The sequence below is a fragment of the Mobula hypostoma genome, chromosome 18 (assembly GCF_963921235.1).
Source record: "Mobula hypostoma chromosome 18, sMobHyp1.1, whole genome shotgun sequence".
Classification (NCBI taxonomy): Eukaryota; Metazoa; Chordata; class Chondrichthyes; order Myliobatiformes; family Myliobatidae; genus Mobula; species Mobula hypostoma.
In genome coordinates, this window is record NC_086114.1 from 17511170 (window position 1) to 17530856 (window position 19687).

General features: G+C 42.1%; 1 protein-coding gene across 5 annotated transcripts in view; it reads left to right on the top strand.

The window, feature by feature from the left end:
- The window catches only part of kcnma1a (potassium large conductance calcium-activated channel, subfamily M, alpha member 1a), a 960366-nt gene that overhangs the window by 818443 nt on the left and 122236 nt on the right, over positions 1–19687 (top strand). For all 5 annotated transcript variants that reach the window (XM_063070509.1, XM_063070506.1, XM_063070507.1 and 2 more), the window contains 2 exons: positions 13104–13197; positions 16995–17118. In XM_063070509.1, coding sequence (XP_062926579.1) covers positions 13104–13197; positions 16995–17118 — 218 coding nt within the window. The remainder of the gene's footprint in view (positions 1–13103; positions 13198–16994; positions 17119–19687) is intronic.

Here is a 19687-nt window from a genome sequence, read left to right on the forward strand (position 1 = left end):
GGGAACCTTCTTCAATTAGAGGGTCATGAGAGTATGGAATGAGCTGCCAGTGAAAAATAGTCGATGCGGGTTTGATTTCAACTAAGAGGAAATTGTATAAGTATGTGGATAGCAGAGATATGGACGACTATGGTCCAGATGAGGACAATGGGACTAGGAGAGTTGGACACAGACCAGATGAACCACAGAGCTCTGTGACCCTATGACTCCTCTGGGTTTCTCCTGGTTAGTTGTAGCAAGCTATGGGGACATGGGAAGTTGAATGAAACAGTGGAGGAAAAGTGTCTAGACCAGCAGCTTCAGATGCTAAGAGAGTTGAGGAGCAGGAAGGACACAGCCTCAAAATATAAGGATGTCCCTTTAGCACAGAGATGAGGAGGTATTTCTTTAGCCAGAGTGTGGTGAATCTGTGGAATTCATTGCCAAGGACAGCTGTGGAGGCCAAGTCATTGGGTATATTTAAAGTGAAGGTTGATAGGTACTTAATTAGTAAGGGTGTCAAATTTTGTTGGGAGAAGGCAGAAGAATGGAGTTGAGAGGGAAAATAAATCAGCCATGATCAAGTGGTGGAGCAAATTCGATGGGCTGAATGGCCCAATTCTACACCTATATCTTATGGACATATGGACACTAATAAAGCCTTGCACTGCTGCTGGAGGCAACACTGGTCTGCCCACTGATCGAGAATAATTGCAGGATTTACTGGCAATGTCTGCCAAGCAGTCCCCTGGCATCTACCCCACTCCATCCCAATTTATAGGCTGCTTGCTCTCCAAACATATTGTACGAGCAGAAGAATCCTAAAGGTTGTTAAAATAATCCTTGTGTGAAGCTGGCATAGGGCCTGGTCAGTGACATGGGTACCTGGGAGGAAGCCACAGTCCCAGTGGCTGAGCAAGCACTCTTAATGGTGTCATTAACAAAACAAACGAGGAAGGGATCCTTCACTGTATTATTATTAAGACCCAAATTTGGATTGTAGCCTTTGTTCCGGTCTGTTTTCATGGCATTATTACCACATTAAAAATTGTGTGGTCCCTTACTGTTCAATGCTGCTGTAGCGTGAGAGCAGCAATACAAGGAATGAACTTGGGAATGCCATGGCACTGGGACATTGGCACCGTCCAGACTCTTTGTTCAGGTGAGAATAAGAATCAGGTTGATATCACTGGCATATGTCATGAAATTTGTTATTTTGCGGTAGCAGTGCAATACATAAAAATGCTACAATCTACAAGAAGAAAGATATATTAAAATAAATTAAATAAGTGGTGCAAATAAAGAGCAAAAATAGTGAGGTAGTGTTCATGGGTCGGCTCATTGTCTGTTCAGGCACCTGATGGTGGGAGTGAAGAAGTTGTTCCTAAAATGTTCAGTGTTTGTCTTTGGGCTCCTGTGTCAGGTGGCTCAGATCTGGAGACGATCCACGCTGTTCACTCTCTGTCAACTGAAGCTATCAGCCAGGGCATTAAATAAATCAAACAGTCAAAATCTGTGTAAGTGAAATCACTTCAGAAGAGTTGAGTATCTTATCCATTAATTGCTCATCAGTGCACTCTAAACGTAGTATCTTTTTAAAATTTCTGACTGGGAAAGTGCAATGGTTTCCCTTGTATGGCCTCAGTGTGTGAAATGTAACCATCCCCATGAATCTACAGTCCCTCACTCATACTTTCCTATTTAACTTAAACTAAAAGCAGTGATTGCTGCTGTCAGACAGACTCTTCCCGCTCTTAGATGAACGCATTAAACAGCAGGTGGTGCTGCTACTTAAGGAATAAGTTAGCACAGAAGGTCAGCGTGTGTATTTGTACAGGCACACACCACATACACACCGGCACTCACGGCTATCCCTTCTCACTGTCACAGGCACACTCACACCTGCATGGCTACAGCCGGAGACTGCACACGTACTCACATTGCAACTTAGTCTCACACTCACATGTTTACACACACACACACACACACACACACACACACACACACACACACACACACACGCACACACACACACACACACACACACACACACACACACACACTGACTTGCGCACATTCTCAAGATTCAAAGTCCGAAGTAAATTTATTATCAAAGTACTTATGTGTTACCGTATATTACTCTGATATTCCCCAAGATTGTCTATTGTCCAATAAAGGAAAACAAAATGATTATCACTCCAAATCTGATGCAATGCAAAAAAAAGTGAACACAATTTTTAAAAGGACATTAAAAAACACAATAAATAACATGATTTACAAGATTGAAGTCTCTTGCAATTATGAAGAGACCATCCGGAAGCTTGTTTTGTTGAGAGCTGAAGATGCTGTAAAGCTTCCCCAGTGTGTCCTTGGCGTTCGCGCTAGAGGAGGGATGTAGACAGTGGTGATGAACACAGCAGTAAAGTCTCTGTGCAAGCATTGTGGCTGGCATTCAACTGCATGATGTTCAATTGCTACAAAGACGCTTGCTCTTATTCCCACACATTCACTTGTGCTGATATTAGCATTAGTGAGTGTGTGGGAATGAGTAAGTAACAAGCTTAATCCCTTTTACTTACTCTCCCTGAATTACGGGAAAATTCTGCAGTGTTGGGCCCTGAGTAAAGTGTGGAAGATTGGATGTGTGCCCCTAGCAGATGATAAGCTTTCTCAAGCCTCTGAGTGTTCCAGTTGCCAGCCCTGCAGATTTTGCCAAAAGATTCTATCTGATAGCTTGCTGGGTGAACAGTTGGGATTTCACGCTCTGCGTGGAAATGGATCAGCTCATCCCCACCTGGACATCTGAATGATGGTAGCTGATTGTATCCAGAGAGCTGGTCTTCAGCCATCTTTTCCTTTGCTGGTGAGGAGGTCGGCCTTTAACCTGCAAAGGAGGCCAAAACCGGAGAGGCGATAAGGAGACTCACGTAATGTGGCAGCAGATAAAAATGCAGTAAGGTTTCCTGGACATTTATCCTTCCAATTGCAAACTGTTCATTGCATAAACTGAGAATAAATGCAAGACAAGCTCGTCATTTGCCTCGCTGCGCGTAAATAGACAGCAGCCGTCTGGATCATTCGAAGTCCTCAGTGAAACTGCCACCTTGCGTATTCTCAAACTAATGCTGTACATGTTTGACAACACACAGATGAATCCAGGAGTTATCAATGCGGGGGTTTGAATCTAACCAGCAGCTGACGTTAGACTCAACCGCCACAGATTGCTCCAAGCTACTTTGGGGATTTTACTGCTGTTGTCCAGAGAATAGAGGAAATGTCCTCTGTAATGCACAAGAGCAATATTTTTCAAAAGTGCCATTGGCCTCTATTGAAAGAGCAATGAGCTCAATAAGTTATTCTGACATTTTCTGATGCTTGGTGATCACTTCAATAAGATTTAGAATAATGATCAGAAAATATGAATTAGACCTGTCTAATTACACTGTAGCTCTCAACCAGGTTACATGCTAGAGTCAGAATCCAATCCTGTTGTAAAGATTTGATTTAAGTTTGCAAAAATGCTCAGCATCTTATAAACCAAAGTTTCAAAGTCATTAATGGTAAGTGAGTAATATAGCAATCATTATAATAGTGTTTCCAACAAGTAATTTGTTTATGCAAATAAATGTGAGAAAGCTTAAATAGTTACTTGTATTATTGTTGATCTCTCAACAACTTCACTAAATGTTAATTTATCCAAATAATCTGCAATTGTTCATAAGGCAATTATTGCATAAACTAATGAAGCATTGGTGACAGTCACACATTATCAGCACTTGGGCCCGGTTCCTATGCTGTCAGAGTGAAGGTAAAGCACCTCATGATTTAGCATCACTTAGACTGGAATCAATCTCACCATTGACCAATGTTTTGGTTTGATGGCCAGACAAATTTTCTTTTTTAGAAGTTGCTTTATGGAGTTTGCATATTCACTGCCACTGGCCATTTCTCATATGACCTTTTGATGGGAAGTTAAAATGAATTAAAATGTGAAATGGGATTGTTCAGAGGGCTGGAATCGAAACAATGGACTGCACGGCCACTTTCCACGTCTATAAGAAATATAAACACAATGGGTCAGACAGAGCAGAGCAAATTGTGACTAGAAATGGCAGTTTAATCCATTGTTTCTATGCCAGCCATCTGAAAAATCCAATTTCCCCTTTTAATTCAGTTGAACTTCCTATCCAGAGGCCACATAATAAATGTCCAAAGGCAGTGAATATATACCATGTATATATATATATATATATATAGTTCATTCAGGAATCTGATGGCAGAGGGGCATAAGGTGTTCCTGAAATGTTCACTCTAAATGGAGGACACCAACTGAATGTCAACAAGGTTTTTCTTACCTGTTCTTAATTGGGATTAGTACTCTTCCCTCTTTCCCTGCACAATATTGCACTGCCAACACGAAACTGAGTCATTAGTGGTTATCGTCTCCAAGGTGCAGCAGTGGGGACTGTTTTTGGGACATAATAGGACCTCTGCTTATTGATGTAACCACTCAGTCTCCAGCACAAGACCTAATGCTGGTTCCTTAGTGTTGAACTATGGTTTTGGGAGCTGGAAGTAGCAAGAAAACAGGTCATTAAGGAAACAAACTTAGGCTTCTCTGGTGTTGGGAAGTTGTGCCACAGAGCCATCGAAAGTAGGACTGCACTGGGCTTTGTCCCCCACGACGACTGCCTTACTTTCACCAGGCTGCAGTTGCAAACACTTTCCTAAGCCTGAGATAGTTGAAAAGTCACCAAATCCATCCTGACCTTCCTATTGGAGATACAAAAAACTGCAGATATTGGAATCTGGAAGAGCATGCAATCTGCTGGATGAACTCAGCAGGTTAAGCAGCATCTGTCAGGGTAAAAGGATTGTTGACAATTTAGATCAAACCCCTGCAACAGGACTAACCTCTCTGTTGCCTCCTCACATATGAATCAAGACCTCCACTAGTAGAATGGAGGAAAGTCTTATCCTCTCAAAAACAAGAGATTCTGCAGATGCTAAAAATTGAGAGCAACACACACACAAAATGCTGGAGCAACATAACAGGTCAGGCAGCGTCTATGGAAGGGAATAAACAATTGACATTTCAGGCCAAGAGCATTTATCAGGACTGGAAAGGAAATGGGGAGGACGCCAGAATAAGAAGGTGGGGGTACAGGAAGGAGTACAAGCTGGCAGGTGATGAGTGAAACCAGGTGAGGGAGACAGTAGAACACACCCCCAGTGACTGATGAGCTTACCATCTCAAACAAGTCAAAGCCTGAGGAGACCCAGACAGTGAAAGAGTATTCAAGTGGCCAGAGGGAAAGGGCATTACTCTGATTTTTTTTGTATAAATTAATTTTCATTTATTTGTGAATTATCACAGCAGCAGAATGAGAGGGGAAATCTGCTCTTCAGCTGCCCTCTGGCTTAGCACCATTTATATCCAAGAAATTCATCACATTGTGCTGTTTATTCAGAGATAGCTCAAGGAGCAGATGTGGCCCTTGTTGCCATCAATCATCCAATTACAGGCACTAAAACAGTGCCTCACAATCATCAGCTGGTGAGTGCACTGTTATCTGAACAGTCAGACTAATGACAATTGCTTCTGACTGACTTGTCAGCGTCCAGGATAATGAATTGTAAGCATGGCTCTGCACGGCCTGCTTGACTCTTACCCCATCACAGATCACTAGCTTAGTTTGGCTCTGCCTTCTTTATCACTAGAACATATGATATTGATATTATTTTATTATTGTCATATGTACCAAGATACAGTGTAAAATTTGTCTTGTATACTGATAATGCAGATCAAATTGTTACACACTGCATTCAGTTAGAATGAGGTAAAATAATGCAGAATAAAGTGTAAAACCTACCGAAAAAGTGCAGGACAGTTAGGCAAAAAGTACAGTATCATAATAAGGTAGAAGTAGACTGTGAGGCTAAGATTCCATCTTATCATACCAAGCTCAGGAATGGATTCTACCCTTTTATCAAGAGCCAGGGAAAGTCGGTTAGAAGTTGGCCTTGAGCCCCGCGGTACCTGCTTTTAGGCTTTTATGAGTCTTGATGAAGGATCTCAGCCTGAAACATTCCCCTTCGTAGATGCTGCCTGACCTGCTGAGTTCCTCCAGCATTTTGTGTGTGTTATTCTGGATCTTTTGTCCAATGGGATAAGGGAGAAGAGAGGATATCTGGGGCGGGGTTGGAATTTGATCACGCTGGCTGCTTTACTGAAGTGGCAAGAAGTATAGACAGAATTCATAGAGTTTTCTAAGATGCACTGAACTGTGCCCACAACTCCCTGCAGTCTCTTGTGGTCACATGCAGCACAGTTACATCCAAGTCATTATTCATCCAGATAGAATGGTGTTTTTTTATGGTGCATTGATAACGTCGATGGGGACATGATGAATTTATTTAACTTCACGAAAAAGTCGAGGCATTGGTGAGCTTTCTTGGCAGTTTAGTCAGAGTAAACAAGCTAGTTTAGTTTTACAGTGAAGGACAATAATAGCTGTAAGATGTTGCTAACATTTTGCTTTGATCCTTTATGGATTTGGGTTTGCCAGGAAAACTAGCATTGCCTTGGTTCTGGCCGTTCAGCAAGCCCTCCATCACCTTGGTAGGTTAGGAGCCACAGATGTACCAAGCTGGGTAATAATGGCAGATCCCATTCCTGTAAGATTTTAGCTGTGGTTCTCAACCTCAGTCCACAGTGGTGCAACTGGTGGAGCTGCTGCCTCACAGTTCTAGTGTCCGGGGTTCAATCCTCACCTCCGGTGGTATGTGTGTTTGTGTAGTCTGCACACTCTCCCTGTGACTATGTTTCCACAAATGCTCCTGTTTCATAGTATAGGCCCTTCGGCCCACGATGTTGTGCCGTCTTTTTAACGTACTCCAAGGTCAATCAAATGCTTTTCTCCCACATAGCCCTCCATTTTTCTTCCATCCATGTGCCTATCTAAGAGTCTCTTAAACATCCCTAATGTATCTGCCTCTACCACCACAGCACTTGGCCGGGCATTCCAAGCACCCACCACTGTCTGCGTAAAAAAAATTTCCCCTGCTCCCCCATACTTTCCTCTGATCACCTTAAAATTATGTCCTCTCTTATCAGCCATTTCTGCTCTGGGAAAAGGCGCTGGCAATCCATTCTATCAATGCCTCTTATTATCATATCCACCTTTACCATATCACCTTTCATCTTCCTTCACTCTAAAGAGAAGAGCGCTAGCTTGTGCAACCTATCCACATAAGACATGCTCTCTAATCCAGGCAGCATCCTGGTAGCTCTCCTCTGCAACCTCTCTAAAACTTCCAGTGACCAGAACTGAACACAATATTTCAAGTGTGATCTAACCAGATTTTTATAGAGCTGCAGCATTACCTCACGGTCCTGAACTCAATCCCCCGACTAATGAAGTTCAACACACCATACTCCTCGACCACCCCATCAGCTTGCGCAGTGACTTTGAAGGATCCTGCGATCCACAACCGTTGAAAATTACCCTGGTGCAGATGAGAGGAATTATCTGGTGGGAGAGTTGTCGAGAAAGTGGGAAGGATATGGTGGATTAGGGTAGGATTAGTATTATAACAGGTGCCTGAAAGAGAGAGTGGAACTGGCAGCCTGCTTCCATTCTGTATCTCTCAATAACTCCACCTATGGATCACAGAAAACCAATGTATCCACTGTGCTTCTGCTCCCAGTTGCCGTTTATTTTCAGTGTCTCTCCTCTTTCTTGGTATATTTGCCAAACTAACTCTCAGTGCCACAGGTGGCATTGAGCTGCCAAGGGCAGCATCTGTTACATAATCCATGATGTTTATTAATAGCTGTAAAAAAAAAGCCCTCGGCCTACCCGTGACTGTGTGCCCAGCTGCCCGAGTACGTAGCATGGGGGTGGGGGGAGTGTGGTCTCTGGTGGGCTGCAGCAGACCCCAACACTTGTCTGCGATGTACCAGCCTGGCTGTTGTACCTTCAATAACCTCCAGAAGTTGTCGCAGGCTGGAGTCGGCAGTCAGTGCTGACAGCTGTGCGTGACATTGTAGTTTGGGCTGCCTTTTATTCCTCATTTCAAACATTGCTGGAAAAGACACATACACACACACACACACACACACACACACACACACACACACACACTGCCAAAATCTATGCACACATTTTCTTTTGTACTTATACACACACACACACCCCCATTCAGACACATGTAACACCCATACACAACACTCCCCTTGGCACATTTCTGCATATACACACACACACAACACAGTCACTCACAAGCACAGGCACATTTTCACGCACACATTCCCATGTACATTTATGCAGTGCACAACCCTGAGATTTGTCTTCACAAATACTGTATGAACGAACATTCATGCATGTATGCACAGCATGCAGACAGAAGTACATTCTCATCCACATACCTACAAGCACACATTCGTGTACATGCAAATACACTTTGTGGTCAATTTATTAAGTACACCTGTACACCTGCTGTTAATGAAAAATATCTAATCAGAATCAGGTTTAATATCACCAATATTTGTCATGAAATTTGTTAACTTGGCGGCAATACATAATAAATTTAGAAAAATAAATAGATAAATCAATTACACTAAGTATATATAAATGTATATTAAATAATTAGATTAATAGTAGTGCAAAAACAGAAATAATAAAATAGTGAGGCAGTGTTCACGGGTTCAATGTTCATTTAGGAATCAGATGGCAGAGGGGAAGAAGCTGTTCCTGAATCGTTGAGCGTGTGCCTCAGGCCCCTGTACCTCCTTGCTGATGATAACAATGAGAAGAGGGCATGTCCTGGGTAATGGGGGCAACCAGCCAATCATGTTTCAGTATCTCAATGCAGAACAGCATGCAGGCATGGTCAAGAGGTTCAGTTGTTCAGACCAAACCCCAGAATGGGGAGGAAATGACTTTGACTGTGGAATGATTGTTGGTGCCAGATGGGCTGATTTGAGTATCTCAGAATCGGTTGATCTCCTGGGACTTTCACATAGAGTCTCTGGAGTTTACAGAGAGTGTTGCGAAAGACAGAAAGTATCCAAAGAGTGGCAGTTTTGCGGATGAAGGTACCTTACTAAGGAGAGATGTGGGGAGAATGGCTGGACTGGTTCAAGCTGACAGTAACTCAATTAACCACGATCTACAACAGTAGTGTGCAACAGGAGTATCTCTGAATGCACAAGTTGGACCTGGAAGTGGATGAGCTACAGCAGCAGACGATCACAAATATAGACTCAGTGGACACTTTACTGGTACCAGGAATGCCTAATAAAGTGGCCACTAAGTGTATATGCATTCGCCACCCCACATGTACACAGAAGGACCCAGTCATGTTCACATGTGTGTATAGAACAAGCACAAAGGCATGACTAAGTACTTCCATATCATTCTTGTACATCCATCTGCAAGCAAATGTATATGCAAACAATGCAAAGTAAAAAAAAAGTAAATTTATTTATTATCAAAGTACATATGTATCACCATATGCTATCTTGAGATTCATTTTCTTGCAGGCATTTACAGGAAAATGAATAAATACAATTGAATTTATGAAAAGCTATACATGGCATCTGCACTGGACATTGGGGCAAATAGTCCCGGCGCCTTGCAGCCTTTCCATCCGTGCTGGTTGAGCGTCAGACTAGGAACTTGGCCCCAGAAAAGAGGTGAATGCTAAAGATACAGCAAGGTTGCCCCCAAACAAAGTGCAGGGAGGAATTTTAACCTTTTTTATACATAAACGAAGATTGACAAAAGAGGACAAATCGTGCAAATTAAGAAATAAATAAATAATACTGAGGACATGGGCTGTAAGGTCCTTGAAAGTGAGTCTGTAGGTTAAGAAATCGGTTCAGCATTGGGGTGAGTGAAGTTATCCACGCTGGTTCAAAAGCCTGATAGGCACAGGGTAATAAATATTTTTGAACCTGGCGGTGTGGAACCTAAGTTTCCTGTACCTCTTGCCCGATGGTGGTAGTGAGAAGAAGCATGGACTAGATGCTGGGGGAGTCCTTGATTTTACACTTGTATCTACTCACTCACATATGTATTCAGGTTCAGACTGAGGTTTATTTATCAGATGTACTTTGAAACATATAGCGATACATGCAGTATACTTATGTATGTACTTGTGCACATGCCCACATCTACAACTGGGCATGCGTGCACAAGCACACACACACTCCACATGCACGTACAACCATGCAGATGCACTCACAGGCAGAACTCTTCTTACCAAGAGCTGCCAGTCGCAGAGTTTGAGAGTTTAAGGCTGCTGTGTTTCCAAATACAATACATGGCATTTATTTAAGTTAATAATGAGCAGAAATCTAGGCAAATCACTTTCAGAGCGCTGTGCATAAAACCCAGCAGACGGCTGTGTGGACAAGCTTCTTAAATTATTTATCGCTGATTATGTTCCTTTCCCCTGCGCACCCTGTAGAATTATCAGTGGCTACTGATTACAGCGGGGGAGCTGCAGTTACTGTTCGATGAACACACACTCCCACGAGTGCATGTCATAGTTTATGAGTCGCCCATGTGGACAAAGCCACCTATATGTGCAGATTTACTTTTAAGAAATGAATGTTCAAAAAGTTATAAAATGACATTGCAAATGGGGAATGTAAACACTGTACAGTTTGAAACTGATATATTACAGACTTAAAGGTGAAGTATGTGCAACTCCAGGTTTTGTGGGGAGCCGTCCAGGGGATCATATCATCTTATCATTTGCCAGTAAAAACAGTTTTGAAGTTTGACTAAACATGGTCCAGAGAATGTTGAGAATACCTGAGCCAAAACCTTGCTCTTTAGCATTTCATGCCAGCCGGTATCTCAGTTCACCCCGATTTAACAGCCCATTAGTTATTTTCTTTCCAACTGCTGTGATTGGGGAGGGGCTAGTTAGACCAGCCAGTATTCTCTCAAATTTTGAAAAGCCTAGAGTAGATTGGATGTGGAGCAGATGCTCCCTATAGTGGAGGAGTCAAGGTCCACCCTCTGAATAGAAGGAAGTCCCTGTAGAACAGAGGTAAGGAGGAATTTCTTCAGCCCGAAGTTAGTGAATCTATGGAATTCATTGCCACAGATAGCTGCAGAGGCCAAGTCATTGGGTCTATTTAAAGTTGATTAGCAAGAGTGTCAAAGGTTACAGATAGAAGGCAGGAGAATGAGGTTGAGAAAGATAATAAATTAGCAATGGCAGAATGGCGAGCAGACTCAATGGGCCAGATGGCCTAATTCTGCCCCCATGTCCTATGGTCTTATGGAATTATGGATGAGAGTGTTTCATGAAAGTTGAAATGCAAAAGTTCTTCAGGAGGTTGTCAAAACCAATGATTCTCCTGGCTGAGGACAGGTTTCAGGTTAAAGGGGTCAGCCAATTAGGTAGTAAATGAGGAATTTATTCACTTGTAAATGGTTGGAATTCCCTCTCCAGGGTTTATGGATGCTACACTATTGAGTATATTCACTGGTGAGCAAAGATAAGTTCTTGGACACTGAAGCATAAAGACTAGGTTCATAGGTGGCAATAGAAACTAGTGTTGACATTGAATGGTAGAGCAGATACAATGCTGTTGATTGACCTCTTTCTGTCCAAACTCCAGTTGTGCCTCCGTCTACAGCAGGTTTGCTCTAAAATTAAGAGCATCTTCCAGTCAAAACTAATCTTTTGCTAATTATGTTCTAGATGGTGTGGTTCAATGCTCATTCCAGCTGTGAGTTTGTTATAAGTAGGTGGTGATATCAAACCTTTTGTAGCTCTTTTAGAAGTGTTGGTGGAACTACAATATTACAACCTATTTCCACCGGCATGCTTTCCAGAGCAACACATCCCTGTCTTTGTTCTACCATTATTCAGCTTAAAATGTAAGTTTGGAGGAGTATTATACCCATACTCCTGCTGTGGTAAAGGCTGGTTTTCTGCAGAAATTCATGGGGTCAATAGCATGTAGCAAATGAAAAACAGAGTTCTATATCAAAAACCCCAATATTCTGTGACCCCAGTCAATGGAGCCAGCTCCTTCTGTACCCTTCTTCCCCTCTCAGAGCTCTGGTCTAACCGGACCTCACTGAGCTGTTCCCCTGAGAATCTCTTTCCATTGTCCATCCATAATCCTATCAAGCTTCTCACAAGTTCACTGTGCCATCCCACGCAGATATAAAACAACATTGTTTGCCCTAAATTCACCTGAAACCAGGGCCCGTACAACGAACAGTGGTAGCTTCACTCTACCTGCCTTTTAAACATTCCAACCGAATCCCAGTACTTTGATGAAAATTATGCAGCAAATTATAGATTCTTATTTGGTGAAATATATTCAAATTCAAAGCAGGGATGCGTGGGCACAGAGTTATGTGGGTCTGTTATTTTTAAGTTGAAAGCCAGAATTAACGGTGTTTCCTTAATGCATTAAGTACTTTGGTTAAACATTGTCTCTACCTTTTTTAACAGCTGTTGTTTGGAAGGCAGTGGGCCCTAGCCTGCAGTTTTTTTCTCCCACCTTGTTTGCTTTGCCCAGTCCTGCAAGTTGTACCCATGCATAGTTCCAATCACCACTGCCGAACATTTGGAGTCAATACATGAAAACTACACGCTTGGAATGGCCCACCTTTTAAGCCGAGCGGTTTGATTTCTTTATTACTAAGCCATGTAACCACATAACATATTTACATCTACAGTGCGTTTGGGTTCCTTGTGTTTTTGCAGAGAGCGGGTGATCCCTTCCACTCACGGCACTCAAATTAAGGCCATGTCCAATCAGAGTTTTCCTTTCTCTGTGTGCATGTGTGTGTCTGTGTGCGTGTGTGTATTTTGTTTGATGTGCATTGCTTTGAATTTTCCTTTTCTTACTTTTTTTGTTGCACCATAATCAAAATAATTTTAACCTTAGTTGGGTATTAAATGTCTTGATATTTTGTTTAATTCTCGAGACTCATTAGCTGCTTGTAGTGCGGGGACCTTTAACTTTGATAATGAGTCACTTTCGGTTTAATATGCTTTTTTAAAAAAATTTAATATTGCGTTTTCATTTTGTGTCAGCCTCTGAACGGCTGTTAAATCTTCCATCTTCGGTCTGTTTGCAGTTCAAGATGAAAACCCAACAGCGCTGTCTCCCAAAAAGAAACAGCGAAATGGAGGCATGCGAAATTCACCCAACAGTTCTCCCAAGCTGATGAGGTAAGAGAAGACAGCATAAAGAACTTTCGTGTCTAAAAGGAGAGAGAACGAGCGAGAGAGAGAGAGAGAGAGAGAGAGAGAAATCCTTAAAGGCTGAAGTATTTATTCTGTCAGGCTGTCAGCAGTTAATGATAGAGCTGAAAAAATTCTGTCATGAAAGAGGTAGGAAAGGCTGTTAGGGAAAACGCAGTCTTTAAAGTCTTAGCTGTCACCCCAGCCTGTCCGTATGTACTTCTTAAACAGCAGTGGCACTAATGACAGCAGCAACCAATCAGAGGGATTCATCCAGTTACTTCCCCTCAGGCTATCCATCGTTTGCAAGGAGTCCTTCGAGCCCTCTCTTCTGTACTTCAGGCCATATGTGAGATGTGGTGTCACGATGAGAGGCGAACCCAAATTTTTTACATTCCTTTTATCTTGTCCATTTACATTAGATTGTCATTAATTGATTTTGACTTGGTTGCGGAAAACAAAGACTGATAATTGGTGGGAGAGGGGTAGGGAGAGGGTCGTATTGGGTGCTTTGTTGCTCTTGTGTCAGGGGTTAAAGTGCGTACGATGTTTGACAAGTAAACAGCTTCATCCACTTAACATATGAAACAATATTACACGAGAATTGCTTCAGGTTTACAGAAACTCCAAACATTTCATAGACTAACAGAAGGTCCCTGTTTACCGTGAAAAATATGCACTGGGTCTTTTGATCTGCATGCAGCAATAATTCTGGGGGAGCAAGTTCTGCTGTTCTTCTATGCTTCAAAGCTGTGCCGAAGTTTTTCTGCTCTAGGGTACTCCTTTATATTAGTGGCCCTTGGGTAGTGAAATGACAGTTCGTCTATGCTTGGTGCAGTTTTTTTTCAATTCATAGCCCTCAGCAAAACATAGAATTACTGAACACAAAGTCACCAAAGCTTTCAGAAATCCTTATCCCGCAGATATATTATACCTTAAATATTACATATTTTGCAATTACAAGGTAGGCTTTATGGGCAATATTAAGTGCCGGTTTAAGGATGCCTAGGGGTTGCTTATTGCACAAGGGTGAATAAGCTGGTATATATTGTATCAAGTATGGTTTTTTCAGGCAGATACGCCTCAAGGCCTTTGTAAATAAGTAATGATCAACAGTTTGGATGTGGGTTTTGAGAAGCATGCCTTTGTCAGCTCGTATGATGGGATCGGAGAATTTCAAAGAGCTGGCTGCTTTCATTGCCTTGTGGAGTGGCACTGAGGGAGAGGAGTCATCCCTTCCTCGTGCTGTCTAGTCAGCAACACATTGGAATTGCTAAACGCAGCTTGAGCACCCAAGCCCAGGTCTGTTTGAACCTTCAGTATAACAAGTTCTAACGAGTGGCAGTCCAGCATTCCTTACAAGAAATTAATACCATCCTGATGGATTTCAGTGGGAGAGGAGAGGTCACTGGATACTTGGTTCTAATTGCAGTCAGCGAATGTTGGGTCTATTAATCACAAAGCATTTGTTCAAATCCATTAAAATAGAACATTACGGTGTAACAAATGTTGTCGTTATTCCCTATGAGTAGCAGCATTGAACAAGAGTTGCTAGTGACAGGCTGCAGTGAGTGACAGTTGGTGAAAGATAGCTATCTTGGCAGAGCTTTATTGCACCAGTCAAGGCAGTCAGCAAAGATTGAAGTGACAGAGGTCCATTGACTAAATCATGAAACACGCAGAGCATCATGAAATATTCAGCCATGGTGTAAAATCACTAAATGATTTTGCAGTTATTAGCAACTGCGATGAATGCATGCATCTAGGCGACGGACATTTTAATAGACAAATGTTTTGTCATGACGGTTGTGAAGGAGTGAGAGAGTGGAACACAGAGTTAGATTGGTGGGGGGAGGAGGCAAAATAATGTGGACGTGCGGGGGTTTCAAGCAGGCACTCAAATTGCAGACAGGCATGGAGGCAACATCTAGTCAAAAGAAAATACATCCCAACAAAGCGGATTGCTGGGATTTGTGGCTTTGCTGTTGGCTGGTACTTGTGAGACTGCTGGGTTAGTGTCTGCTCATACTAAATTAACTACAATTTCCGCCTGATGTTGACTGGTACAGTTCGACATGACGATCAAACAAGTCCTCAGCTGCAGGAAATTTGACAATATTTTCTCGGCTAGTTATTAGAAACCATTTCAGCTTTATGACCTGGCAACAGTTTTTAACATAGGGAGATTCAATATATACCGAGTGAAGAGGTGGAAGTATTAAATATAACAAGAAAGTTTTTGCTTTAGCTTTTGATAAGTTACTGTCAAAGTCTTTCAAAGGATATTAACTGAACTCATGGCAGGGCAGTTGAAACTTAATTTTGCTCTTTTTTTAAATTTTAAAACTAAGGAAATCTGCAGATGCTGGAAATTCAAACAACGCACTCAAAATGCTGGTGGAACACAGCAGGCCAGGCAGCATCTATAGGAAGAAGTACAGTCAATGTTTCGGGCTGAGACCCTTCGTCAGTCCTGATGCTGCCTGGCCTGCTGTGTTCCACCAGCATTTTGTGTGTGTTGCTTGGATTTTTCACTGTACTTTTCTTTACACATTTCAGCCATTCCTTAACAACTTCCATGTAAGTGAGGATGTTCAAATGTGTGGAATGCTCATCTCAGTCTAAGTAGAAGAAACATCACTTTATGCAGGGAAGCTCATAATGTTACATGGGTGGGGTCTACAGTACAATCAGAGCAGGTTGAGGGTTAAGAACGCATTTGCTATGTAAAGACAAAAGGGTTAAACCTTGCCAATTCCTCATTTGTATGTCAAGTATTTTCAAAAAGGTGCATATTTCGAATTGCTTGCCTGCATCCCCAAATATACTTCAGATTTAATATGCTGTGGAATTAGACCTGAAGTATATTTAGTATATCTGATTCTGATAGAATACTAATTCTATACTTCAAACCATTATTTTGTTTACTAAAGACAATACTAGTGGGAATTTTGAAATTTGTGGCTTTAGAATTGGAAGTAATTAGATATCTCAAAAATGTATCTTTGGAGATTTATTTCTCACAGTTGGCAATTATTTTAACATCTCTTAAATGCAACTTATGCAGTTTAAAGAGAAGGTGTGCTATGGATGTAATTACCTTGTAAGTGCTGGAATCTGAAGTAATGGGGATTCTGGTAAAGCTTTAGCTGGGTCATGATGAAATGGGGTGTTTATTGCTGACTATTCAAGACCGAGTCGAAAGATGACAGCTGCTGGTGACTGATGGATGTGCAGAAAGCAGAGAAATGTTAGAAGTGCAGGCATTGATGGCCAGGTGGCAGCTGGTGAGGACCACTTTCATATTCAGTGTTCTTTAGGAGAAAAATCATCTGCTCACAATGCAGATGTGAATTAATCAATCTGCACTGAGCTGACATCTCCTGAAACATTAGTGGCTTCAAGCTTTCAAAAAAAGCAAAATATGATGGGGGCAAAATTGCTAAAATATATCAAGTGTACCCTGTTAAAGCTTTTATTGCTCAGAGAATGGCATCGGAAGTTGTATGCGGTAAAAGCCTGTAATTGGCTTTTCATCTTCTTGCCACTCAGGCAGCGTGAGGCTCTGTCTCTATCTATTTCACCTCGTTGCAGCAGTTAATGCGAGCCCTTTGATCGTGTTATCTTTGGGGAGGGGGCGGGCGGGAGCACTAGGGGGTGGGGTGGCGTCTGGGCTCAGCACTGCAGCAATGGGACTGGGCATAAATTAATCAACTAGTTGCAGCCGGCCGGAGAAGATCAGGGCGAAGGTGTCAGGATGACTGGGCAACTCCTTGTCTCTGCAGGCATGACCCTCTGTCACTCCCCGGGAATGACCAGATCGAAGAGAAAGACTCAAGTGTGAAGCGATACGATTCCACTGGCATGTTTCACTGGTGCCCGGCCAAAGAAATGGAGAAGGTCATCTTGGTGAGTATCAACAGCTCAGTTTGGGTGCTGACACCATTCCGCCACGTGCCTCTGATAATTTACGGTATTTGCTGACGTTTTACAAGTTTGACACTTGTGAGTGTTGAGACATCCAACCATCTCCAGGAGGAGCAGTTGTACACTGTTTTTCAAGCTCCCATCAGTTAATCCAAGCCTATAAGAGATTCAGAATAGAGGGTCTCCCATTTAAAACAAATTAAGAGGTATTTCATTTCAGAGGGTTATGACTCCCTGTGACTCTTGTCCCTTGAAGCCTGTGAAGGCCAACTCTTTGAATGTATTCAAGGTAGCAATAGATTTGTGACTATAGGGGTGGTCACTGTTTATGGAGTACAGGAAGTGGAGTTAAGGTCATGATGGAATTAACTTGAGAAACCATGGTGATTTCTGGCCTTGATGAGAGCTCTTGGCCTGAAATGTTGACTGTTTATTCCTCTCCATAGACGCCTCTTGGCCAGCTGAGTTCCTCCAGCATTTTGTGTGTGCTGCACTGGATTTCCAGTATCAGCAGCATCTTATCTGTTTATGACTTCTGGTCCCATTCATTATATTTTATAGTTTGAGAGGTGACTTGATAAGATCTGTATAAGATAATAAGAAGTCTAGGTAGAATTGGCAGACCATGCCCTTATCCCAGGATGGAAATGGCTAATTCGAGAGGATGTCCCTTTAGGATGATTGGAGGGAAGTACGGGCGGGGGGGGGGGGGGGTATGTCCGAGATAAGTATCTCACATGAGAGTGGTGGATACATGGAATGTGTTGCCAGGTGTGTTGGTAGAGTTGGATACATTAAGGAGATTTAAGAGACACCTAGATAGGCACATGGATGAAAGAAAAATTGAGGGAATGGTCTTGCAGTAGGTTAAAGGGTTAACACAACACTGTGGGCTGAAGGGCCTGTACTGTGCTGTAATCTCCTATGTTCTGTCCAGTTCTGTCCAACCAAACCCACATTAACAAGTTGGGTACCATCTGATTGGAACCAATTGCATGGCCTGTGAATGATGTTGACCACACTTGGTCTTGAGATATTGAAGCAACAAGCATTGACCATGGTTCATTCATCCCAATAACACCAGGCTTCACCTAGTTGCAGACAGGCTGTGGAATATATCAACCATGGAAATATGATTAGAACTCTAAACTTGCGATTTAATTGCACTTTTTCATTTAGCCTCCTGGTTATTTTTGAGTATCCAAGGCTCAAAGTGAAGTTGTATTTATTGATTGCATAAATGCCTTTTCTTGTTTTAAAATCACAATGCTGACGTGCAGGAATATGACAGTCCTCCTTCGAAATGTATGCCACCATCGGGCAAGAGGTACAGGAAACTGAGGTCTCACACCACCAAGTTCAGGAACCATTCAACCATCAGGCTCCTAAACCGGCTTGGATAACTTCACTCACCCCAATGCTGAACTTGACTCCACAACCTACAGGCTCACTTTCACGGATTCTACAACTCATGTTCTCAGTGTTATTTATTTATTTGCACAGTTTGTAGTCTTTTGCATGTCGGTTACTTGTCAGTGTTTGTGTGTGTATGTATAGTTTTCATATGTATATTCTATTGCATTTCTATTTCCTGTAAATGCCTGCAAGAAAGCAAATGTCAAGGTAGAATATGATGACATAAAATACTTTGATAATAAATTTACTTTGACATTGACAATGGTGTCATAGGCCATTAGTTTTGAAGTCATTGCATCTGCAATATGCAAGTGAATGATTGATGGTTTCAGGTTCTCGGAGTGTTAAGTCAAAAGGATGTATGGCCAGGTGATGGTGTGATGTTGGCAAAGGAAATACAGCTCAATACTAGTTTAATGCAGGGGTTCCCATCCTTTTTTAATGCCATGGACCAATGCCATTATGCAAAGGGTCCTTGGATCCCTGGGAACCGTGGTTTCATGGGAAGACCATGAATACCATGAACTGAACAATTTGGTTATGCTTGTGGTATTGTTGATGCCCAACCATTAATCACTTCATTATGTCTCTGAAAATTGATCTTTCATTCACCATGCTGAAGCTAATCTATCTCAAAATGTTTTAAAAGTGTTTTTCTGGTATTTTGCCAAAAAAACTGAAGAAAGGAAGAAATGATGACTTTCTACTGGATAAGAACATGGTATGCTTCGTATTTTTCTACAGTTTTTTCTTACCACAATTGCACCTCATTCTCAGTTCTCCTGTTAGATTCTCCTTTGTATCTCCTGCTGAATTGGATTATAAGCCATAAAATACAGAGGGGCTATAGCCTGCTGTAGGTAGACTTGTGAGCAAGTTTGGACTCAGAGTGACAGCTGGCTATTCAGCCATGGGGATTAACACCATTTTGAGCCAGTCCACATTCCCAGTTGGGTACTTCATGAGGAAGAAATGACTGTTGGCATTTCCAAAGGTCGAAGACCCACTGAAGTTGCATGGTATTTTGATTCCCACTGCAGCTAAAGGACAATTCCTCAGTTCACCTTTGGAATCTGCCATGAACTTGCAGCATCCCATTAGCTAAGGGGCACAAGACTGCAGATGCTGGGATATG